The sequence below is a fragment of the Brachionichthys hirsutus genome, unplaced genomic scaffold (genome assembly GCF_040956055.1).
Source record: "Brachionichthys hirsutus isolate HB-005 unplaced genomic scaffold, CSIRO-AGI_Bhir_v1 contig_1003, whole genome shotgun sequence".
NCBI classification, from domain to species: domain Eukaryota; kingdom Metazoa; phylum Chordata; class Actinopteri; order Lophiiformes; family Brachionichthyidae; genus Brachionichthys; species Brachionichthys hirsutus.
This window is the reverse complement of record NW_027180333.1, coordinates 323032-344581: the sequence shown is the minus strand read 5'-3', so window position 1 is coordinate 344581 and position 21550 is coordinate 323032. Positions and strand designations below refer to the sequence as shown.

The window sequence follows — 21550 nt, the reverse complement described above, 5'->3', positions numbered from 1 at the left end:
CGTTCACACAGTAGAGGATTATGATGAAACCATGATTGTATTTGTTCGCATTTGTTTGTCGGGCCGGAATGAGCAGAAACAACACGTTGAATCTGACAAGGAAAGCAGCTCTAACCTTTGCTACTCTGCTGAATTCTGTATATGCCTAAAACGATTTTTTGTTAAAAACTAATATGAATAACACCAATAATAATAGCCTCCTTGCAATGCACTGAGATTAACAACCAATTACCAATAACCTGAATTAATTAAAACAATATATGGAGCCGCATGAATTATTTTCATCAGTTTTCTGCTTGTTTGGAGATTCATTTATTTATTCTGACCTGAAAACCGGACCTGTCATCCCGCAGTGACCTTTGAATGGAGGCTCGGTACAATTGTGGCTTGGCTCCGCTGTATTCCACTGAAATGTATTCTGAGTATTCAAGCGGTAGGTACGCTGAGAGGCTACAGTTATTTTGAATGTTTTATTACACTCTGCAAAGTGAAGTAGATATGACTGAAGTAGATATGCCAAACAAACAAAAAGGGATACAAGGAGGAACTTTGAAGGGACAGAAATGATACCTCCCACTCTCATTTACAGAGATCAATGACTTGATTTTGCAATGAAGTAGCTATTGCATTTATTTTTGTGTTAATGTCTCAACAACAGTAAACATCAAGGGTTGATGGAAAGACAATTCTTCAGAGAAAGTTCAGCAAGACCATTTTATGTTAGGAGAGACGAGGAACATTAGAAGGAAATGAACCTGGTGAAGATGAGGATTCAATTTAATTTAATACTGTTTAATATTGAATGTATATTCCCAAGGAAAAACAAATGACAGAAATATATTATATATATATTGGTACTCTAAACAACATGTGTAAAAAAAAAAAAAAAACTCCACAAATGTTTTGCAAGCAAAGGCCCCTTTTTTGAAAGAGGTTTGAAAATAAAAGGGAAGACAACATCATGACAGCTGTCTTATTTCTTTTTTCCCCACAATCAGCAGACTAGCTAGAGGCTCAGCCATATCTTAAGCTTCTCACTAAAATTCAAGGTACGGCTGTTAGGTTTTCTGCAGCAATTGAGAAGTGTGTGTGTGTGTGGGTGTGTGTAGGTGTGTGTGTGTGTGGTGACTCCTTCAAGTGTTACACGTTTTGGACAGTATGCTGCTAATTGTTCTGCCAAACTCAATCACAATGCAAGTTAGATGTGGCTGACATTGAACTTTGAATGTTTTTTTTACAGTGAAATATTCAGCAGGATGAAAAGACATTTCACAGCATGAAAGAACAAATTAATTTTCTCGTGGGAAATTAGTCAGACCTGCTTATTGGAAAAGGGAATAATAATAATAATTCAGAACAATTTAGTCATCAATGTAATAATTGTGCTATTCATCTGTTAGTGTTTCCTCTCCCTACCATTCGGTTTAAAGGATGGAAATCCTGCCAGAAGGGCCCGATTGTGCATAATTTAAAAACAGAAATGTATTGATGTCACATTAATGTTGTATCAAAATATGAGGAATGTGATAGTTGAGTGTGAGATGTGCTGGACATCATAAACTATAAGCATTTATTTATTTTTTTACCTTTTATTTAACCAGGTCGGTCGGTTGAGAACCAGTTCTTCTTTATAATGATGACCTGACATTTATATTCATCCACCAGTGTGAGACACTGGAGGCAAGGTAGGTAAAGTGTCTTTCCCAAGGACACAACAGAGAATGACTGGAATGGATCATGATTCAAACTGCCAACCTTGAGATCATTGGAAACCCCACTAGTCTAAGCCACAGCCGCCCCATGTCCTGGAAGCATAAAGACATCAGCCCCCTGTGTATTTGTTTGGCTCCTTAAGTCTGTCTCACAGCAGCATACAGAGAGTGTTTGTGGTGAGCGCAGATACTTTGGCTGCATTGTGAGCTCTGCTTTTTGCAGTGGGCATTGATAAAATTAAAATTCTGCGCATTTCTTCAAGCCAGCGATGTCACCTAGCAACCTATCCTGAAATAAAGCTGTAATATCCAACTCTGTCAGGTTCCAGTTTTCATTGATGTCCTCCGGAGTGAGATACACAACACATCTGCACATCCCCCCTTCCCCCAACACATACACACACAGTCCAGTGTAGTCCAGCCTGGCTTCTGGACACAGTAGCGACCATTTAGCTCCATTAGCATTGTGTTGATGTCATTGAAAGTGAGAATTACTCAAAAGGAATAGATTGCAGGGTTGAGTAGCTCGTCACACACAACAACAACAAAAGTCACCAAACATTTTTGAAAATGTAACCTAATAGTTTTTTTGTATTCTTTGATGCAGTTGTCATTTCATTTTCGGCATCAGTAGGAAAAGATTTCTGGCTGGGAGTTTGTGTGTGTGTTTTTTTTTTACACAGATGCTGAAGGCTTCCTGTGCATCACATATACATCTCACCACACAAATTAAATGTACATACATGTTTGAGAGCGATAGCTGCAGTTGAGACGATGGTGATGAGCTGTTAAATTGTCTTGTGCTGTTATTGGAAATTAATACATTTATTATTGTCCTGTAAATTTCAGCTGTACATCTAAAGAGAGTCAAGAGCTGGATACATCTAAAAGCTAAAAGGTAAACCAGCAGCTGTCCGCAGATATGGCGGACAATAAATAGCACCGTATTGAATGCAAAATATGCTGTGGCTAAACATAATGATAATTATATCAGTGTCGTTCTTAGAAAGGTTGTATAAAGTTGTTCACCTGAGGTGAAGGGAATGATGTGAAGCCAAAGGGGCAGCTTCTTGCTTTATAATTTACTGTGTTAGCTCAGTTTTTGTGTCAATAATTGAATGTGCATGAAGGAGTGACTGAACGTTAGGAGTACAACCACTGTGATGATCACAAAACACACATTTGATTTGTCTGTTAATGCTTGCAATCTTGTATAAGAGTGAAGTTTATTCTTCACTCAACTGTGAGTGTTGTTTAGAAATGAGAAAATAAGAGGGACAATGAAGGTTAGCTGTTTTGGCGATAAGGTCAGAGAGACCAGACCCCTATGGTTTGGACATGTCCAGAGGAGAGACGGGGACTATAACGGTAGAAGGATGCTGAGGATGGAGCTGCCAGGGAGCAGGGCTAGAGGTCGACCCAGGAGGAGACACATGGACGTAGTGAGGGAGGACATGAGAGTGGCTGGTGTTGGGGAGGACAATGCAAAGGACAGGGTGAAGTGAAGAGCTTACTTCTGTTTTCTTAGATGCAAGCTTGCTGTGCATGCATGTTCATCTGTCTAACGATTTACCAGCGAGTCCAAACTTTGTTCCAGTGTCCTTGCAGAAGTTCTGCATGAAGGAGAAACATTGCATTCCCTCCCCTCCATCTCTATCGCCACTCAGATGTCCAAGAATTTGACCTTGGAGCCATAAAAAGTATCATAAAGTTGGATTTAAAATTCCAGAGGTGCCAATGCGATGTGGTGAATTCAGCATTTATGTGAATCTTCAATTATTCAGATTCTAATACTTTTTTTATACTTTATCTCCACAAGTTTGAATGGTCGATTATTTGCATCGTCCTTGACAACACAAAGCCTCACAGAATCCGATCACTGTAAACTCCTGTGCACTGGAATGCAGTATGCCTTCATGACTTTCTTATGCTGCAGACAAACTTTTACGATACACTAACTGGAGGGCAACCTGAAAGGTTGAAGAGAATCCTGGAAATTCGTTTGGATTCTTTGATGCAGTTGGGAGAACGGGGATTTTATCACACTCTTAATTCAAACTCTACCTTTAACAGATCCCCTATTAGCAATGCAAGACTAAATTGTAGAGCATATGAATGACCGAAAATACAGACTGTCAAACAACCATTAACAACAACAACAAGCACTGAAAAGAATAATGAGGGAAAACAATTCCATAAATATATATATTTTTTATCTTTGTAAAATAATTTAGCACTCATATTATCCTCAAATATTACTAACACATTTTATCCTTGGGGTGAATCTGACCCCACAGATATTTGTCTCCAGAAAATGATTTACAGATAATGGTTGAAGTTCATGTGTCAGGGACATTTGTTATTACATAAGTAATACCTTGATAATGAAACTGTGACCTGTCCTCTAGCGCCACCATCAGACCAAACTTTTGAGTTAGATAATTATTATAATTAACTTATTTTTATAAGGAAAAAATAGATATAAAAACTTGATGTAGACTCAAAAATCCTGAAAGGCCAAGTGTATTAAATATGATAGACTGGGATTTAAAGGGTTAATTAATTTATAGTCACTGACTTTATTTAATGGCGCCATTGAACATCTACCAAATAACTGAACACACTGATGAACACCAACAAAGCCGGGACTGCTTCATAACCTACAACGCCTGCCTTATGGAGCAGATGTCCCATTTAAGATGTGAAGATGGAGACATGCTGGTCTGGAAGAGATGAAGATTCATCTTTATGATGGAAGCAGGAAGTAAAGAAAACAATGTTGCCAGAGAATCACAGAGCCCTTTGAACTGAACTGAACTACTGCGGAACATTATAGACACATTCATATTGTTTACAGGCTGCTTTTAACTAAAACACTAGAGAATAACTCAATCTGCAACAGACAGCAGAGGCTGTAACGGTAAAACCTCACCATATGAGAGAGAGAGAGAGAGAGAGAGAGAAAGAGAGCATCTGGACTCTCAACCAGTCTCTCAGAACTGAAGAAGCCTCTTGACTGAGAGGTGAAACGTCTTCAATCAAACTTGAACAAGTCCAGTTGATTCTTCGTTTTTTGCTCTTCGTGATTGACCATGACCTGGATGACTGAGAACCTACACAGACAAATTGCAGTATACTCAGCCCTACTTCTATTTTGGCAGGTGTGAATAGTAGGTCACACGCACACACCTACACCTACACACGCACACACAAACACACAGAGAGAGAGAGAGACACATACACAGAGAGTGAGAGAATCCTGCACACACACATACAGAGACAGCTTGGGGTCAAACTGACCCAAGAGTAACGCCGATGTGTGCTATTTGTGTTCAGCACATTAAAAACATATCATCATACTAAGTTTTTGCTTAATCAATTGTACCCATCCAATGAGTAAAAGTCATGAAATATGAAAGTGAACCATTATTGTTTTTGAATGATAAACACTGAATGATGACAAAAACGGGGTAAGAAGAGATGTGAAGTGAAGAAGGTTGATTTAATGTGGTGACCCTTGACGAGACAAGCCGAAAGAAGAAGAAAATAACAGGAGGGTCAAAGAGTGACACAACAAGCAATACTGTTCAACTCATTCTAGTTTCATACCAACAGGTTCAATGTCAAAATAAAAAAAAGCCAGTGTGGATGATAAGAGAAACTTCTCCAGCAGGTATTTTGTTGTCCTCATCTTCTCTTTGACCTCTTCACTGCCATTAAAGGCAGAAGAAAGGCATTCTTTAAACAACGTGAGCAATGCACACCCCGTTCTCATTCTGGGGCTCCACTGCTCACTGAACTCAGGTAAGCGTTCGGTCTTTCATGCAAATACATTGCTGGTGCTGTGCTGGGATTTACAGCAGCTTCATGTTTTAGTCCACTGAAGTTGCCTCTTTGCTTTGTGGCTGTTGTTTGCACACATGAAATAAACACCACACACTGTCGCGAGGCGAGGATGAGCCTCCCTTAAACGCCCAATTTTAACATTTAATGAAGGAAGGAAGGAAACTGCTTGTGTTTGTAAAGCACAAATACAGCAGTGTGTGTGTGTGTGCGGTGCACGTTGCTCGATGATACTGTGTAAACTGTTTTCCTGGTTGAGCTTGTGAGTGAATGCTTCTATTATGAGGGATTCTGTATCTTACTGTTTATTAATGGGCCAATGCATTTGGTAGGACCGTGGATGTGTGTGGGTGTGTTTGTGGTCGGTATTACATAACAGGCGTGCGCAGGCATCCTCGTAAGAACTTTTCCCCCCACATTACGCCGCTGCATCTAACTGGCTGTCACATGGGACGATCAATCACGAAGAGAAGAGAGGTTGTCCTATGAGAATGTGGCGAGCGCCCTCATCTCATGTTGGATTCAGGTTATACAAGACACCTTTAGTCTGAAGGATGACCAACGTTTTTTCCACAGTGTTCTCCACGGAGATGAGATTCCACCAAATCCCAACCTCCTCTTCTGATTACTGTTTAAATAGCGTAATTTAATTTAAATATTGCATGTTCACACTTCATATTCAAAGTGACGCTGCTCTGGCCTGCAGCTGGTTGAAACTATCGGTCAAACAGAACAGGAGCCAACAATCAAAGACAGTACTGGTGAGACCAGAGGATGCATTTCAAATTTAGAGACAAGCCTGGGACAGTTTAGCTCCTGCATGGCGACACATACTGCACGTTGACTAATTCCTGCTTTGTCAATCTGACCAGTTGCCCTTGTTGGCATTTGGGCAACTCCTTGTTTTTACATCACATCTGCACCTTGGCTAATAGCTGAACACAAGCTCCACAGTGGTGGTTAGTGTTATGCTTATTTGCCCCAGACCAGTGATCTGATTCTCCTCACTAATCCGCTCAATGCTGACATTTTACTTTGTCTCCAATTAATGATAAAGCCGCTCGTTCAGATTATCAAAATAAGTGCTGGGTTTACAAAAAAAACAACAACAACAACACTGCTGAGAATCGACCAGTGAAGCTGATTATCAGACATGTGTGATACTTTGTGGTACCACTCATTCAATGCGGGATAAATACAATAAAGTTAACTTTTACTGATGCAAACAAATGGATGTGTGTCATGTCAGACATGTGCTACTTGTACCTGCACATGGAGTCTCAGGAGCAGATTATAATCCAACCTGCCCACAGCATTCAAGCCATAAATGGAAGCTGCAACTTTTTAATTGGTAAACTTTAGTGCAAGGCCAGTATTAATAATGAGTCATGGACCATTATCTAGTTTAGGGGAATACATTTGCTTCAGATTAGTAACTATGTTACATCTCAGTAAGAGGGAAAGACATTTCTAGAATAATATCTCTGTGAGGGTCATGTTGCTGCAATTCACGATTTGCCTTATTACGCACACCTGTGTCCGCCTCTCGCTCCAGGACCTGCGGCGTGCGGATTGGCTGCGGTCCCCCCGGACACACCTGAGGCAGATTGAGGCAGATTACCACCAGCCTTCATAAGCCCTGCTCCGCCCACTGTTCCCAGTCGGACTATTCTTTGGATTTAGCCTCTGGGTGCAGAACGTCTTTCTGCCGCTCCCCGTCCCCGTCCCTGGGTCTCGCCTCGCCTTGCTGACCACCGCTAATTTGTGCGCCCAGGTCTTGCGTAGCATGTTCTTTTTGTTTTGAGAACGATTGTTAGTAGAGCTGGCCTTTTTGTTATTCTTTCTCAGCTGTGTCTTTTGTTAAACCAGATATTTTCGTTGGGCTCCAGCCGCCCCGCAAACCCTGTGTACAGCTCCAGGACATTGAGCTTTCTGATGAACCCGAATCAGTAAAATACAAAGCCACCACTCCATCCTCTGTTCACTGGGGTCCCCTCGCACCAGTCCGCAACAATCTCCCAGCATTCTGGGCTGGCAGTGCCCTCGCTGGTTTGATGAAGGGACAGAATGGTTGGAATGAATGGATGAAAATCCATTGCACATCTTTGTTGGAAGAGAAGTTCTATAGGCATAATGTTTTCACTGGATTTACAAGAATACCAGACGACTGGAATTCTGACTGTGAAGTCGACTGAGATGAACACTAAATCTCTGCCAGATGACACAAATAAGAAAAGAGAAGGAGTAGATGGAGAGGGTGGATGGGGCGGATCTTACCTGGATGTCATCGGATGTCAAGTGTCCCTTCACGTCACTGTTCTTCTTTTTGGGTGGGGGAGGGGCTGGCTTGTGGGCGGGTGGGAGGTCGGTCCTGTTAACAGAGTGAAAAGACAACATGACACTCAGCACAGTGAGAGATTAAGCCTTTTCACGTCCCTCACCTTCTCCACCACGCTATAATGAGAAGTCCTGCCTGCACTTGCCTTTTTTCACTCTTTCCTTGGATTTTGATAGATCTCGTGTTGGTGGCATTGTTGCGGGCGGCAGCCGTTCCCCCCGCCCTTTCAAAGGCTCTCGCTGGAGAGACTAATGAGAGTGGGCTGTAATTGGACACTGAGGTGAGGAGATGGGGATGGAGGGAGTATAAAGGGGCAGGAAGAAGGGCATGCATGAGTCAAGTCCTCATGTTGGACTAAGCCTCATCCAGATTGCCACATGGACAAACACCTTGTCGGAAGTGCAATGACTGTTTGCTCGACATGCCCCCTTGAGCTGCAGCTGAGGATTCAGCATGCAACGACTGCTCGCCACCGTTCCTCTGATACCTGCTACTGGCGTCCCCGAATCCCAACATGTTTGCCTCACCTCTCTTCTAACACACACTGGGAAGAACAACCCCCCCCCCCCCCCCCCCCACAAACAACAGCTGAGCCTAAATAATGACCGTTAAAAAAAACATATTCTCCAAATCAAAAATGTATTTTTTCACTGGCGATAAAGATCCCGCTGACTCGCAAACGTCGATTTTAAAAATACAAAGACAAAATGAAATTGCGAATGGGAAAGGAAGCAGTAATTGCAAGCTTGATGTGGAAATCTATTGAAGTACAAGCACATAATTATTTCAGACAGAAGCAGAAGGGTTGCCGCTACGAATATTGGTGCCACAAAAACATTTCCCTCAAACATCCTGGCAGTCAGATATCATCTGCCATATTCTGACATGATATTAGCACTGATCAAAGATAATGACATGGAGCACAGACACTGAGCTGTGTACCTACATGCATTATCTCCAGCTCCTTCCGCTTCCCATTCGCAGTGGTTCACGTCCTTATTGAATAACATGACCTTTCTGCAAGGCCAACTCTGCGTTTTAATGTGCAGAAAATTTGTGCATGAGTGCACCGCTTAACTATTTCTTTCACGCTCATTATTTCCAGTCCGTATCACCCTGTTTCCAGACGAGGCTGCCGTACCACCGCCAGATTCATGTGGCACCCTCTTCAGACTGCCTTCGGCAGAGAGGCGCACAGAAAGCACAAAGAGAGGCAGCATGCAGCACACACGCTCTCTCGTCCACAATAACCTCTTCATGGAGCGTTTGGTGGCGAAGAATCCATTTTCTCAGAGGCAGATAATTATGAGTCTAGTGGAAATGCGGTTTCATCGGGTACAGAGGATTGCTCATTAAAACGTATTGTAATCTGTGTCGAAGGACTGGATTGTGATACAGGTGAGAGCCTAAACAGGCTGCGACAGCAGACGAGATCATTTGCTTTGAAGAAATGTATGAGACATGCTGGAGCCCAAATGTAATTTTCATCCTCTGTCTGCCTTGCAAGACACCAAATGTCTTTAGTTTGCTGGAACACACACACACAAAAAAAGAATTCTGACCAAATTAAGATTCCATTATAAGCCAAATCTGCCATCATCGTCTGTTTTCATCAATATCTTCATGATCGTTCAGATTTACTCCTGCAGAATGAAACCATATTCGTGTATGATAAAGCATCTGCATTTAGATCCTGCTGCATTTTTTTTTATATCCCAAGAGAGCCCTGGTGATTGTGTTGCATCACACATTATGTGAAGAAGCCTGTTTGAATAGAGAGTAAGTGAGGGCCCAGTATGCCAAGTGGATTCATTAAATCTGACCAAACATGAAGAAACCCCCATGTCTCATGACTTCCACCCCATAGTCTCCTCCGTTTCCTCCCTTTTCTGATTGAATTTGGCTCCATTTGTCATCATGTTGCACAAGCAACAGCCTCGGGAAGGCCGTCGGTTTATGGACCGTCACTGCTGGTTGACAAAATAGCAGGAAAACAGGGTGACAAGTAGCAAACAGCTTTTGATAAAGCAGTGTGTGCATACTGTGCAGTGCAGCTATGTGATAAGACACAAACATAAATGAGTGCACCAATGTCAAACTCAGATACTGTATAGCAAACAACAGCTAATTAAACATTGTGAGAAAAGCAACATGATGGGTTTCTAAAGTTCCTCTTGAAGCTGTTCCAGCTTGATCTGCAATTTGTTGTCCTTTTCCCAACATTGAGTATCAAACAGCGGGATTGTAATATCCATCAAGAAGCAAATTCAGCATGCAGGCTGACAACTTTGAGTGGGCCTGAAGGATAATATTGAATCCATCCAAGTTGCTGCAGAAATCTGCTAACAGTGGCAATGCTCAAGTCCATGAAAAGTGTAGTCCAGGGATGTCCAAACTATGGCACGTAGGCCAGCTGTGGCCCATTTTGAATTGGCCAGCAGCAAATTATAAAGAAAACATAATGGAATATGGCCTGCACACTAAACTTTCACTTAACCGAGTTGTAATTCTTATTTTCACTGCTAGTGGAGCCGCCCATATTTATTGAAGACTCTTCTTATTTGCATCCAGTTCAAAGGTCACAGGTTCTGCTGGAACCATTCTCTGCTGGCTATGGGTGACGAGTTGCCAGTTCATCACAGGACCACACAGAAAGACAGAAACCCACTCGCGCTCACATGCACCAATGGACATTTTTGGAGTCACTTTTCTCATCAAAAAGTGAGAGCAGAAAATAGACACGGTGGAAAAATGAATATTTCTTAATGGAATTCAAGGGGATTTGTGTCTGTTTAATTTGCATTGATACTGTTGTTATTTGGCACTATGAAACATAAAGATAAGACCTACAGGTCCTACACTGGCGCCGAGTGAGCAGAGAAAGCAAAAATGGCAGCTAACCTGCAAACTCAACAACAGTAATAAATTGTTTTCCCCATGCTATACAATATAATACAATAGAACGCTATCACAGCCATCTATGAGGCAACTCAATTTACAGCAAGACTCCGGGAAACATTTTTCAGACCGTGACTTCATTTAACGGTGCCGCACTAAAGTAACAGAAATGCTGTGCGCAGAAGAAACGCAAGAAATCAACAAGAGCATGCCCAGAAACGCAGCTCTGCTCCGATCGAAGGCTTGTCTGCCAACTTAAATCACAAAGTGTCACATAAAGCTTCAACCTTTGATTTTTACTCGACCGCATGTGAGGAGGTGAGAAGAGCACAGATGCCACAGACGCCACACGACTGTTCGCTATTCTGCAGGGAGATGATGGAAACGTTTGTATTGTGGATGAGCTGCTTGATCTCAAGAGTCTAAAGTGGGAACTCGGGATACCGGAACTTGGAAAAGGACAAGTCTCTCTGATGCGACGCTACCCAAGAAGAACGAGGAGTCTGTTTGGCTCAACGGACGCATGTGGGCAAACATTGTTTCTGTTAACTTTAAAGAAAAGCAAATTGAGAACCAAAATGACTGACAGGAATCTGTTCTTCGCATATCAACCACCAAATTGACTCCAGACCTGCCAGCCATCCTTCAGTCCAAAACGCAGCATCACTGCTCCCACTAAGGACAACACGGTTCTTATCATATGCCAAAGTCAAAAAGATATTATTCATTCATATGTTGCCATGGTCAAATATTTCATTTTCTAGCACATTTTGGTTGATGTGTTAACAATATAAATTATGCATTTGCGTAACTGAAATACCCCCCCTTATACTCACTCTTTATACATGCTGTGAAGAGGGATTTCAGTCCTGTCTAAGAACCAATCAGAGGTTGCTATTTTTATAATGTCCTGTTAACTCATTTTGCAACAAAATAAATGAAAATCCATCAATTGAAATTTGCGATGTAGCCTGTTTTCTAAAGAATATAGATTGCTTGTCTTCATGTTCATATATTTCTCTGTATGTTGCCCTCAGTGGAAAATGTTTGGACACCCCTGATGGAGACGCAACAGCCAAAGCTCTGTCTTGTGTCTATTCTTTTTATATATATATATATATTTACGAGTAAATGGAAAAGGGCAAATTTCCAGACAGGCACAAATTTGAGAAGAAAATGTTAAGGTTGTTTGTCTCCACAAATTTGTGTGAGTACACTTTCTCCGCTATGAACTCGAACAAGAACTGCTTGAGACCAAGACTAAGTGACTCCCACCAACCAATCAGATGGGCCGTATGTACAACGATCCAGAGCCCACTTTCACTCTTCACATTAGTGCCAGTCGCTCATCTGCTGCCTTATCAGACCAACATGTCTGTTATCACACAGAGTTGCATTTTGCAGAGATGATGGATTTCAGATGTGTTCATCTGAATGCTTACACTTGGTAACTTCATTGTTTGATGCATCCGTTCCTCCTTACAAAAGGGTGGAACACTTCTGGTGTAGTCAGAGAACATAAACTCTTTTAAGCAAAAAAAAAAACGCCAACTCGGGACAAAATAATGGAAACTGGACTGAAGTGTGTCTGTGAATGTGCGTTGTTATTGGGTGATTCATGAGACACAGCTTAGCAGTGGTAGCAGACATGCTAATGGTGCTGTTTCAAAGCATTTCTTTCACAATAATACTGGAGCACAATACCAGCAAAAGGAGTCAATGACCTTGTCAGTGACTTTCATGCTAAATCACATTTAAGGCTCATATTTTCTGTCATACTGTGAATGTTGTTGATTATTGTATTCAGGCTTTCTCATTTTTAAATTTCTAATTGCCTGCTTGAGAGTCCACCCTTCCTTTCACCAAATATTCAGCACTTCAAATTTGTTTTTTTAATATTGTGTTTGTGTGTTCTTTCATTATGCGTCTCAATCTAATGCTGCACTTAATGTTTGCTCGAGCCGCCATTAGTCAGACGCAGCTCGATGATGCTCGTCTCAGCATGACCACCTCGTGTGCGTCGTGAGCTGTGCGATCGCACGGTGGCTTCCTCGGAGCCGAATGCGATGCAGGCAGCATGTGGGCGTTGGCTTTGTGAGACGCAGACGCTAATGAAAGCTGACAAGCACCACAAGCCTGTGGGGAGCAGAAAGCACTGTGCAGCTACATTCCCGTTTGCACTCCTACAGCCACCTTTAAGACCTCGCTCCTCCTCGCTCCGTTGGCTACAAAAGGCTCAGGGCAGCTTAAGGGGAGATTTAAGATGGATAGTGAGTAGAAAACATGTCTAATCCTCAAACTGAGAAGAGTAATCTGTGAGGGAAGAGCTACAGCAAGGAACAGTATTTTTTACAATGCACTCACAAAAAAAAGCAGTTTCTCTAATAGACAATTTTTATTTGTATTTTTTTTGCCACAATGATCCTGCAGATAAAGTTAAGATGTCCCTCATTGTGACAGCGAGAAAACACTTTTGCTGCCTTTGAGGCAAATTGTTGCATCACCAGAAGCGTTTGGATTTGAGAGCCATCCTGTGACCACGGCCCTTGTGGAAGACGAGAATGCGTACCTGATCCGCGGAGCACTCATTGATTTCTGTTGATCACAATCTTATTTGGCAATTTAAATGCTAATGATACTTTTAATTGCAAGACGGGATAAATGTGATTTGATCTTCAGGAGGCAATTACTTTCATGCTTTGTCCTGCTGCAATCTTTTCAAAAAGGAGGACAACAATTACTCTGCAGGGCTCAGCTGTTTTTTTTTTCTTTTCTTTTCTCATAAGAGAAAGAACCAAACACAAATGAAACAAAAGGACTTCTGTTATGTTCTCCCATAACTTTATCAAAAACTATTTCTGTCAGAAGATAATTCATTTTCCAGATCATTTAACTTTACAATTACACCCACATGGCCAGTTCCCAAACCTCTTTTAAATCACTGTATCCATGGATACTAATACAAAAGCCTGAAAATAAATATGCAATTTATAGACACTTGCACAGAAAATGTAGAACATTCTGCACAGAGAAAAACAAGCAGCACTTTCTTTTCTTTCATAAACAAATGACAGCGGTTGATTTGAATCCACACCAGTACATTTTGAATGACTGAGGAACACACGAAAGACCATTCTATGATAAATATATCTTAAATCTATAGGGAATCCAATAATTATTTTAAAATGTTCACATTTTTACAATCTTCAACACAAAGGGTCACAATAACACTGGGAATCAGTTCTACCCGTGTCATCTTTTTCAAATTGTATTTGTTATTACTGCAACTTTTTCTTTTTTTTACTGACTTCACTGACCGGTTTATCAATAACGTCAAATATCCTCTAAAACATTAACTGGAAGACAGACCATTAACTGGAAGAATTTGTCGGCATACTTTTGTGACAATTACATCATCTTTTTCACAATCTGCATGCAATTCTGTCCAGGCTTTGAGGTAAATAAGTCCAGGAAGTTGGCATCAAACTGATTTATACGAGCTGGAATTTGCAACTATACCAACACCAGCTGCGTGTCACAAACGCGAGCAAGTGCATTCATTTTTCTGTGGAACTGAGTCAGGATTGGCAGTGCTTCTCGGCATTTTGGAGGTCGTACATCATGTGCGGGCAAATGACAGAGTGATGAACACATTATTGTGAGAACATCGCTTTTGACAATGCCCATCTATTTTGATAATCAGTTGACTATTGTGCCAGTGCAGCCTCTAAAGGGCCAGTGATTTATTAGGATTGACCAATTTTGAGTCACATCTTGTGCTGTTTAGTGAGGGCAAACAGAGGCGTGACTGACGGTGCAGTGAGGCATGTTATCAAATGCCTGGACTTGATTAACGGCTCATCAGAACGCAGAATTAAACAGACTGACTAAAGGCTTCTCCTAGACGGCGACATCAGACACGCATATAAAACTATGAGTCTCTCTCAGTGCATCTACATTTAAAATAAACCCCACATATCCTCTTGCAACTTAGTTGTGTTCACATAATTGGACATTTCACAGAAAGTAAACAGTTTGACACTGAACACGATTGAAGTCAAGTTCTAACACGGTGGACACAAATACCAGAATACTCACTGAGCAGTTAAAAGCTTAGAATTACATTTTACTACGTGCCAAGCTACAAGTGGGAAACGACAACAGTTACACCGGACTGACATAAAACTTGTCATGCATATTTGACGACAACCATGCACATAAAAGGAGGGGGGAAGAGCAAGAGGTAGAGAAGGGAGGCTGCACAAAGGGGTTTGTGTTTATGTAGAAGAAAGCCTCTGTAAGCTTAAACATTTCCCTCAGATGAACAATGTTGCATGCATGTTCGATCTCACCGAGGGGCGTTCTGCTCTGCCCAAGGTTCCTGAATCTGATAAACTCAAAGTGGAGCTGCAAATTTTATCGTAACACTTTTAATTAAGTTTGATTTATCTTGGCATTCTTTTTTTCTGCTTGATTAACATGCACTCATGTCTGTTTATCAAACTGCATTACCTTTATTTCATGGAGCTTTTTGCTGTGTGTCAAATAGAGATGTTTGACTTTCTTTCTCTCCCTAGATTGGGTGTTGTCAAAAGGACGAAAACAAATAAAATGAATAAAATATATTCTATTCAAAGATTTCCAGACATCAAGTCCAGTTTTTAATGTCTCGGAAAACATCGATTTGCAGGTTTCAGCGCTCACAATGGCGTGCTCAAGTATGTAACTTGAAGCCCACCATTACATGCAGGCAACAGAAAGGAGCATCCAGGAGGACAGGGTTCAGCAGGGGACAGACTGGGATCAGGTGCCTCTACTTTCCTTGTGGGGGACTCTGGCTTCTCTGGAGCCTGTTTCTCACAACTATCAGCAACAGCAGCAACAGCAATGCTGAGGGAGGGGAGCGGGAAACAGAGCAGTTACTTTGGTATCAGAGAGAGAGAGAGAGAGAGAGAGACAGAAGGGAGAAATATACACAAAGAAATGGGAGAGGTAAGTGCCTATGTGCTGCATTTGTCTTAAAAGGCATTCCTGAGAGGCAGCGGAAGCAGACCTGCAATGCAATGAGATGAGCAGCAGTCAGAATCATGGAGGCCAAAAACCTGGCATGATGTTTTGTAAATTCTTGATTTTAACATCAGTGCCTTGAATATTAAATCAATGACATGATTCTGGAGGGGGGACATCTAAAATAAGCATCCTAATCTCATCTGAGATTATTAAAGGCTTGTGTGAACCCTTAGCCAGAGTCTGCACACCCCCAGCCTCAGCTCGGTTTGGTGTTATTCCCAGAGAGGAAGAGAGCCAACCTCTACACACAGCAGCATTATTCCCATGGGGATGTGGTTAGCGTATTGCATATCCAGTGTAGCTTGCAGCGTCATGGAAACCCTGGCGATGATTGGGCTATCTGTCTTGGCCAGGTGTTTCAGACAGAGGCAATTAGTGGTATTCAACTTGAATGAATGAATAGCATTTATGGCAAAGACGTCTGTCACCTTCAGATTAAACACCAGAATATATTTTGGATTTCCACAGCTCGGTTGATTGTGGTTCTGGAAGCCGCATCCTCTGCAACCTTTGTTCTCACCTCTGTGTCCAGGCAGCAGCTGGTAATTATTGTTACCGTAATTTCCCTTTGTTTTCAGGCCGAGCAAAATTACCTGGCTTGCCATTGGGAAGGGAAGCACCCACAAAAGTCTTTGGGTTATGTATTGTAAAACATATTGTGATCTAAATTGTTGTGATTAAACAATCTGCGTGCATCACATTAACACAGCTCTAATTTGAACTTCTCCCGCAGCTCCAGATTTGATAGAAGTAGTGAAACTTTCCTGACTGCAGCACACACTCTTCGGCTCAGTCTTGATTAGCGAAAAAAGTTTTAATGGGAAACTGGGGTCCTATAGCTCACTTTACAATCAAGCACCCACTTAATAGCTGCATGCTATAATGAAGATCATCAATTCTATCCGCACTAGCACACCAAGATAAACTTTTACTCTTAAACTCCAGGTGTGATTGGATATTTTTTCATATTCAGCATCATAGAACGAATGAGCAGGAGGCATGGCCATGCCCTCCTCAGTGTGCGCCGCTCTTTCTGAACACAATAACTTTGCTTTTCCTTTTCAAAAATGATTTTGGTTTTGTGCACTGCACAGAGGGCACACTGAATATTACCGCCTGTCCAGCCCTCTGTGATATTCTCTGTCAGAAGCTGGGTACTCACAGGTCATTATCCGTCTCAGTGCGGGTCTTCTGCTGTCGTCGGTGGACCATGAAAACAGTAACAGCCACGCCGATGATGAGCCCAATGGCAACAACACCTCCAAGGATCCCGATAACACCACCTGGGGGACCCTGGGGCTGTGGCTTCTCTGCAGACAAGAGAAATAACAGTGTCAGGAAAGGTGCTCGTTGAGTGATTGATGCTGCTGAGTCAAAGTTGAAAGAAAAGGCAGTGAGGACAAAGAGCATTAATGTTACAGCTCAAGTTTTCCACATCCATGGCTGGAAAACTTTTTGCAATGATCGCAAAAGGCTCCTGCTCATACTTCAGCGGCCGAGTAAAATGTTTTAAAATGACAGCTGCACGGCCTCCCAAAAAGAAGAAGACAAAAACAATCAGCTGTGGCGACTTCTGCATGACATTTGCCATGCTTGAGGCTTTCTGTCATCAAACACTATTTTCAAAAGTGAATTTCAAGATGTGGCCATTGTCCATCAACTATATAAGAAGCCTGCATTGGCTTGGACTTGACAATGAACCCAAATGACTCTTAAGAGCACTAAAACGAGATAATATTTCAGTCCCATGCTAGCAGTAGGTAATGGATGCAAAAATATATTCCCACAAAGAATACATATGTAAAGCGCAGGATATTAACTTTAAAATGGCACCATAATTGTAGAGGAAAATTCAAGACTGATCTGTAATCATCTGCTGAACTTATTTTGGGGGTCTCTGAGAGCCAATCTCTGCAATTGTCTTTCTTAATTGTTTGAAGTAACTGTCAAAAGAGGTATGCGACCAGTGAAAATCTTAAGCTTGAAAATATTATTGGAAAATAAATACTTTGATGGCACTTATTTTTTGCAACTTTTTAAGCTCAAAACACTGCAAGAAGAGGGAAGCATTTGGAGATCATAATTCTTTTGTTGCCTGAGAACAAGGTAATTGTATGCTTTTACGTCTGATGTCTACGATAAATGATATTATACAAGATCAGAAGGCATCTTTGAGTAATTCATCTGTTATCACCCAGATAAGCTGCTAAATCATCTTCTGCACCACTCACTGTCTGCCAACTGATAACAGGTATTACTAAAATAAGATATGGAGCTCTTTTTTCTGATGGAGAAACGGCACACTTCTGCTCTGTTTCACAGTTCAAGTTGCCCTTTTTAAGACATCCCAGGGACCAATCAATGACTTTGACCCTGTTGTAATGGGATACTGCAAATTCTCGCCACCTTCCACAGTGAGAAGAAAAGCCTATCTCCTGCCCTCGTGATGTCTCCATTATTATCTTGCAGTCCCTCCCGGTAGTGACAGGACAAGGCCTCGATCCCGGGGGGGATCGCTCGCTCGATTCATTGTCTATAATGATGGATACACAGAGGGTTGCTTCAAATAGAACCACACAATAGCAGCCGTTAACACACCGTATAACCAACAACCGCTGCTTTGAAAGCAGCATTTCCGTTGGTTTAATATCTGCAGTGTGGCACTTGAAAGTCACATCATGTCAGATTTATACACAGTCACCACATATGCCCCCCCCCCCCTGTTTGTTATACAGTTCAGTGAAAAAAGGTGTTGAAGTAGCTATGAAGACAGGGCATGAATGTAATCATGCTGTAGCATGACAACGGATAAGCTACAACTCCAACTGTTGTCTCCTCGTGCTGCACAGTGAAAGCCAGAGGGCTGATTTTCATGGTCTTGATGCAAATGCCTAACACAATGGTGTATTGTGTAACACCAGCACACAGAGGACTGGACTGGATCAGAATGCAATTTCCCTGCTGTGGACCCTTAGGCAGTTCAGCACACTGGATCTAGACTGCCGCAACCTCTGAACACATGAAGGTAGGGTGGGCCATCTGGTGCACAGGTCTGAGTGCTTTGTCTTGTTCCTCATCAGACAATCATCATACCTCAATATCATTACACGTTCTAATCATTCTGATAATCGCTGCCCCCATAAGTCTGCACCTTGTCTTGGTGGTGCTTTTATTTCTCACCGTATGTTAGGAGGTCTGATGAAACCCCAGCATTACTGGGTTTTAAGATGAGATATTATATTATATTATATCTCAAATTCCAGGGAATCTTAACAGAATAAATGTTTAAGAACTGTTTCAGTTGGAGAACAAAATAGGTACAAGAAAATTGATAGATGGATGAATAAAAGAAAACCAAGACATTAGTGGAAATAGTTAAATTAAACTCTAAAAATATCAAAGTGCACATGCGAGAGAAACAGGTAGTAGATACATGGCACAAAATGCAAATATGATCGCTTACATTCTCTGCAGAAGATAATGTTAGTGAGTTTCAGGCAAAAACATAATTCATCACATGGGTTCTTTTCTTACAGCAAACACTGAAAATGGGAATCACAGGCTAAACAAAGGGTTAATGAAATGAATGTATACTTCGCTAATGTTGCTCTTGTGGATTGCAGTGGTTCCTGAGGCCAGTGTAGTTGAATCATTTGCAGCACTGTGCACCATAACACTGATCATTTCTAGTAGAAAAAAAAAAAAAAAAAGCGCTACCCCCCCACACAAGTGAAGTCTTCTGCAGATGTGCACCTAACAACACATCTTCCAATTCAATTAGAATACATAAACAATGCAAAAATATTCAAAAATTTAAATTCATTTACAAACGCATGATCTTGATGCAGTACAGAGAGGGCGGGGCTTAATGTTGATCCTGGTCTATTATAATGGCTCCTTAATATATATATAGATATATTTCGTAATTTATCCTATGTATAAATGTTACTTAATTGTTTTGTTTGTTTTTTTGTTTTTGTTTTTTCATCTTCATTGTGTTAATTGTTTTTTTGTTTTTTTTCCATTGCTGGTTTTCCAATAGATGAGAAATAACAGTTGTATTATGGGGGTGGGATTTAATAAGTTTTTCTTCTTCCCACTCCTTTTCAAGCACTATATAATGATTTATTGCTATTTTTGTGTACATGAACTTTGGTGGTTGTTTTGGACATATTTGTTGGGTTTGTTTCTTTAGTCGATATATGGTTTCTTGTATGCAAAAAGGTATAATTTTGTTTTGTTTTTATTTTTTATTCTGCTTGAAACAAATTAATTAATAAATAAATAAATAAATAAATAAATAAATTAGTCCTAGTAAGATAGCATAAACTGTACCAGATAACTGGAGCCTGATGATTCAATTACTGCAGGTAATGAATTTTCGGGAACAGGAATGACTGAGAATTTGGAACCAGTGGGAGGGCTGCAAAGTTAACCTCCATCAAAGATGTGGTTCCAATCAACCATCTCATCACAAAATGCAAAAGCTGTTGACGGAATATATAAACAATAAATGTTGTTTTTTTTTTTTTTGGAACAAAATGCAGTTTCTGCCTGAAACCACTCAAGCACAGGAGTTATTGGAGAATGTCAACACAAGAATGAGGAGTTGACGACTTGAGCAGACATTAAGCAATCTGGCAAGCATGACAGTTAAACGAGTCACGACCAAATATTTATGCCTGACCTTGGTCTGCACACAGCTCTGTGCTGCGGGCACTAATCTGAGTATCACGTATCGGTTTTGTCACTATTCACTGATAATGGCGACTAAGGCCTGTGTGGGTATTCGCCCACACAGGCACACAACAGACAGCATCACATGAACAGGGCTTTATCATTGTTGTGCAATAAACTCAGGATTGCCAACAGTAATAAGGCCTGAGTTACTGTATGCTTCCTGCCTCCACAGCCACCAACAGCGCAACACCACCAGCACCATCATTACCTCCTATACACCATTAATGTCATCATAAAAAACATTGAGGCGGGAGAGAAACGAACTACGTGCTGGCAGCAGGAAGAACAATGCCTCTCTCTCAAGTCGTTGCACAGCGAGATGAAAAGCATATGAAGCTGTTAAAGCCATGACTTTCAAATAATGAAATACTGTAACAATACTGGATGTATTGATTTTTTAAAGCTGATAACTATCAGAGAGAGAGAGCTCCTCCATTCACAGGAAAGAATGACAAAGGCAGTGCTTTGTGAACTATGCAGTGAACTATCTAGCTGGTGGTGATATACAGTTCTGCTGTATTTTAAGTTTCTTTTAGTGCAGTAATACCTCAACATATGAGCATTCCGAGCTATGAATCAGCCTGTAAGCAAGTATTTTGCTTTGAGATGCTGGCGTTCGATGGCCGAGCACTCCAACCGCGCTCCACTGGTTCAGTGATTTTGGCTGTATCTGTGAATATTCTTTATAATAAGTGATGGGTCCCAAGAAAGCGATTGGTAAAGATGGCAGTGAGAAAGGACACACAATGACGATGGCGATAAAGAATGAAATTATCAATAAATTTGACTGCGTGTCTGTGTAAGTGAGGTGGCACACCACTATATGCAAAGTGCATCGGTGATATACAATCCTCAAACCGAAGGCTGCTATCAAGAGGAACGAATTATACTACCTGCCAAGGTATTACTGTACTTATAATTAACACTTACTGACCCAATACACTTACAT

General features: G+C 41.3%; 1 protein-coding gene across 1 annotated transcript in view; it reads right to left on the bottom strand.

Annotated features, from left to right (window-relative positions):
• The window catches only part of LOC137913542 (nectin-1-like), a 131772-nt gene that overhangs the window by 14433 nt on the left and 95789 nt on the right, over window positions 1–21550 (bottom strand). Inside the window, exons 6-8 of the mRNA XM_068757186.1 lie at window positions 17024–17171; window positions 15586–15681; window positions 7833–7926 (exon numbers count right to left, since the gene is read on the bottom strand). Coding sequence (XP_068613287.1) covers window positions 7833–7926; window positions 15586–15681; window positions 17024–17171 — 338 coding nt within the window. The remainder of the gene's footprint in view (window positions 1–7832; window positions 7927–15585; window positions 15682–17023; window positions 17172–21550) is intronic.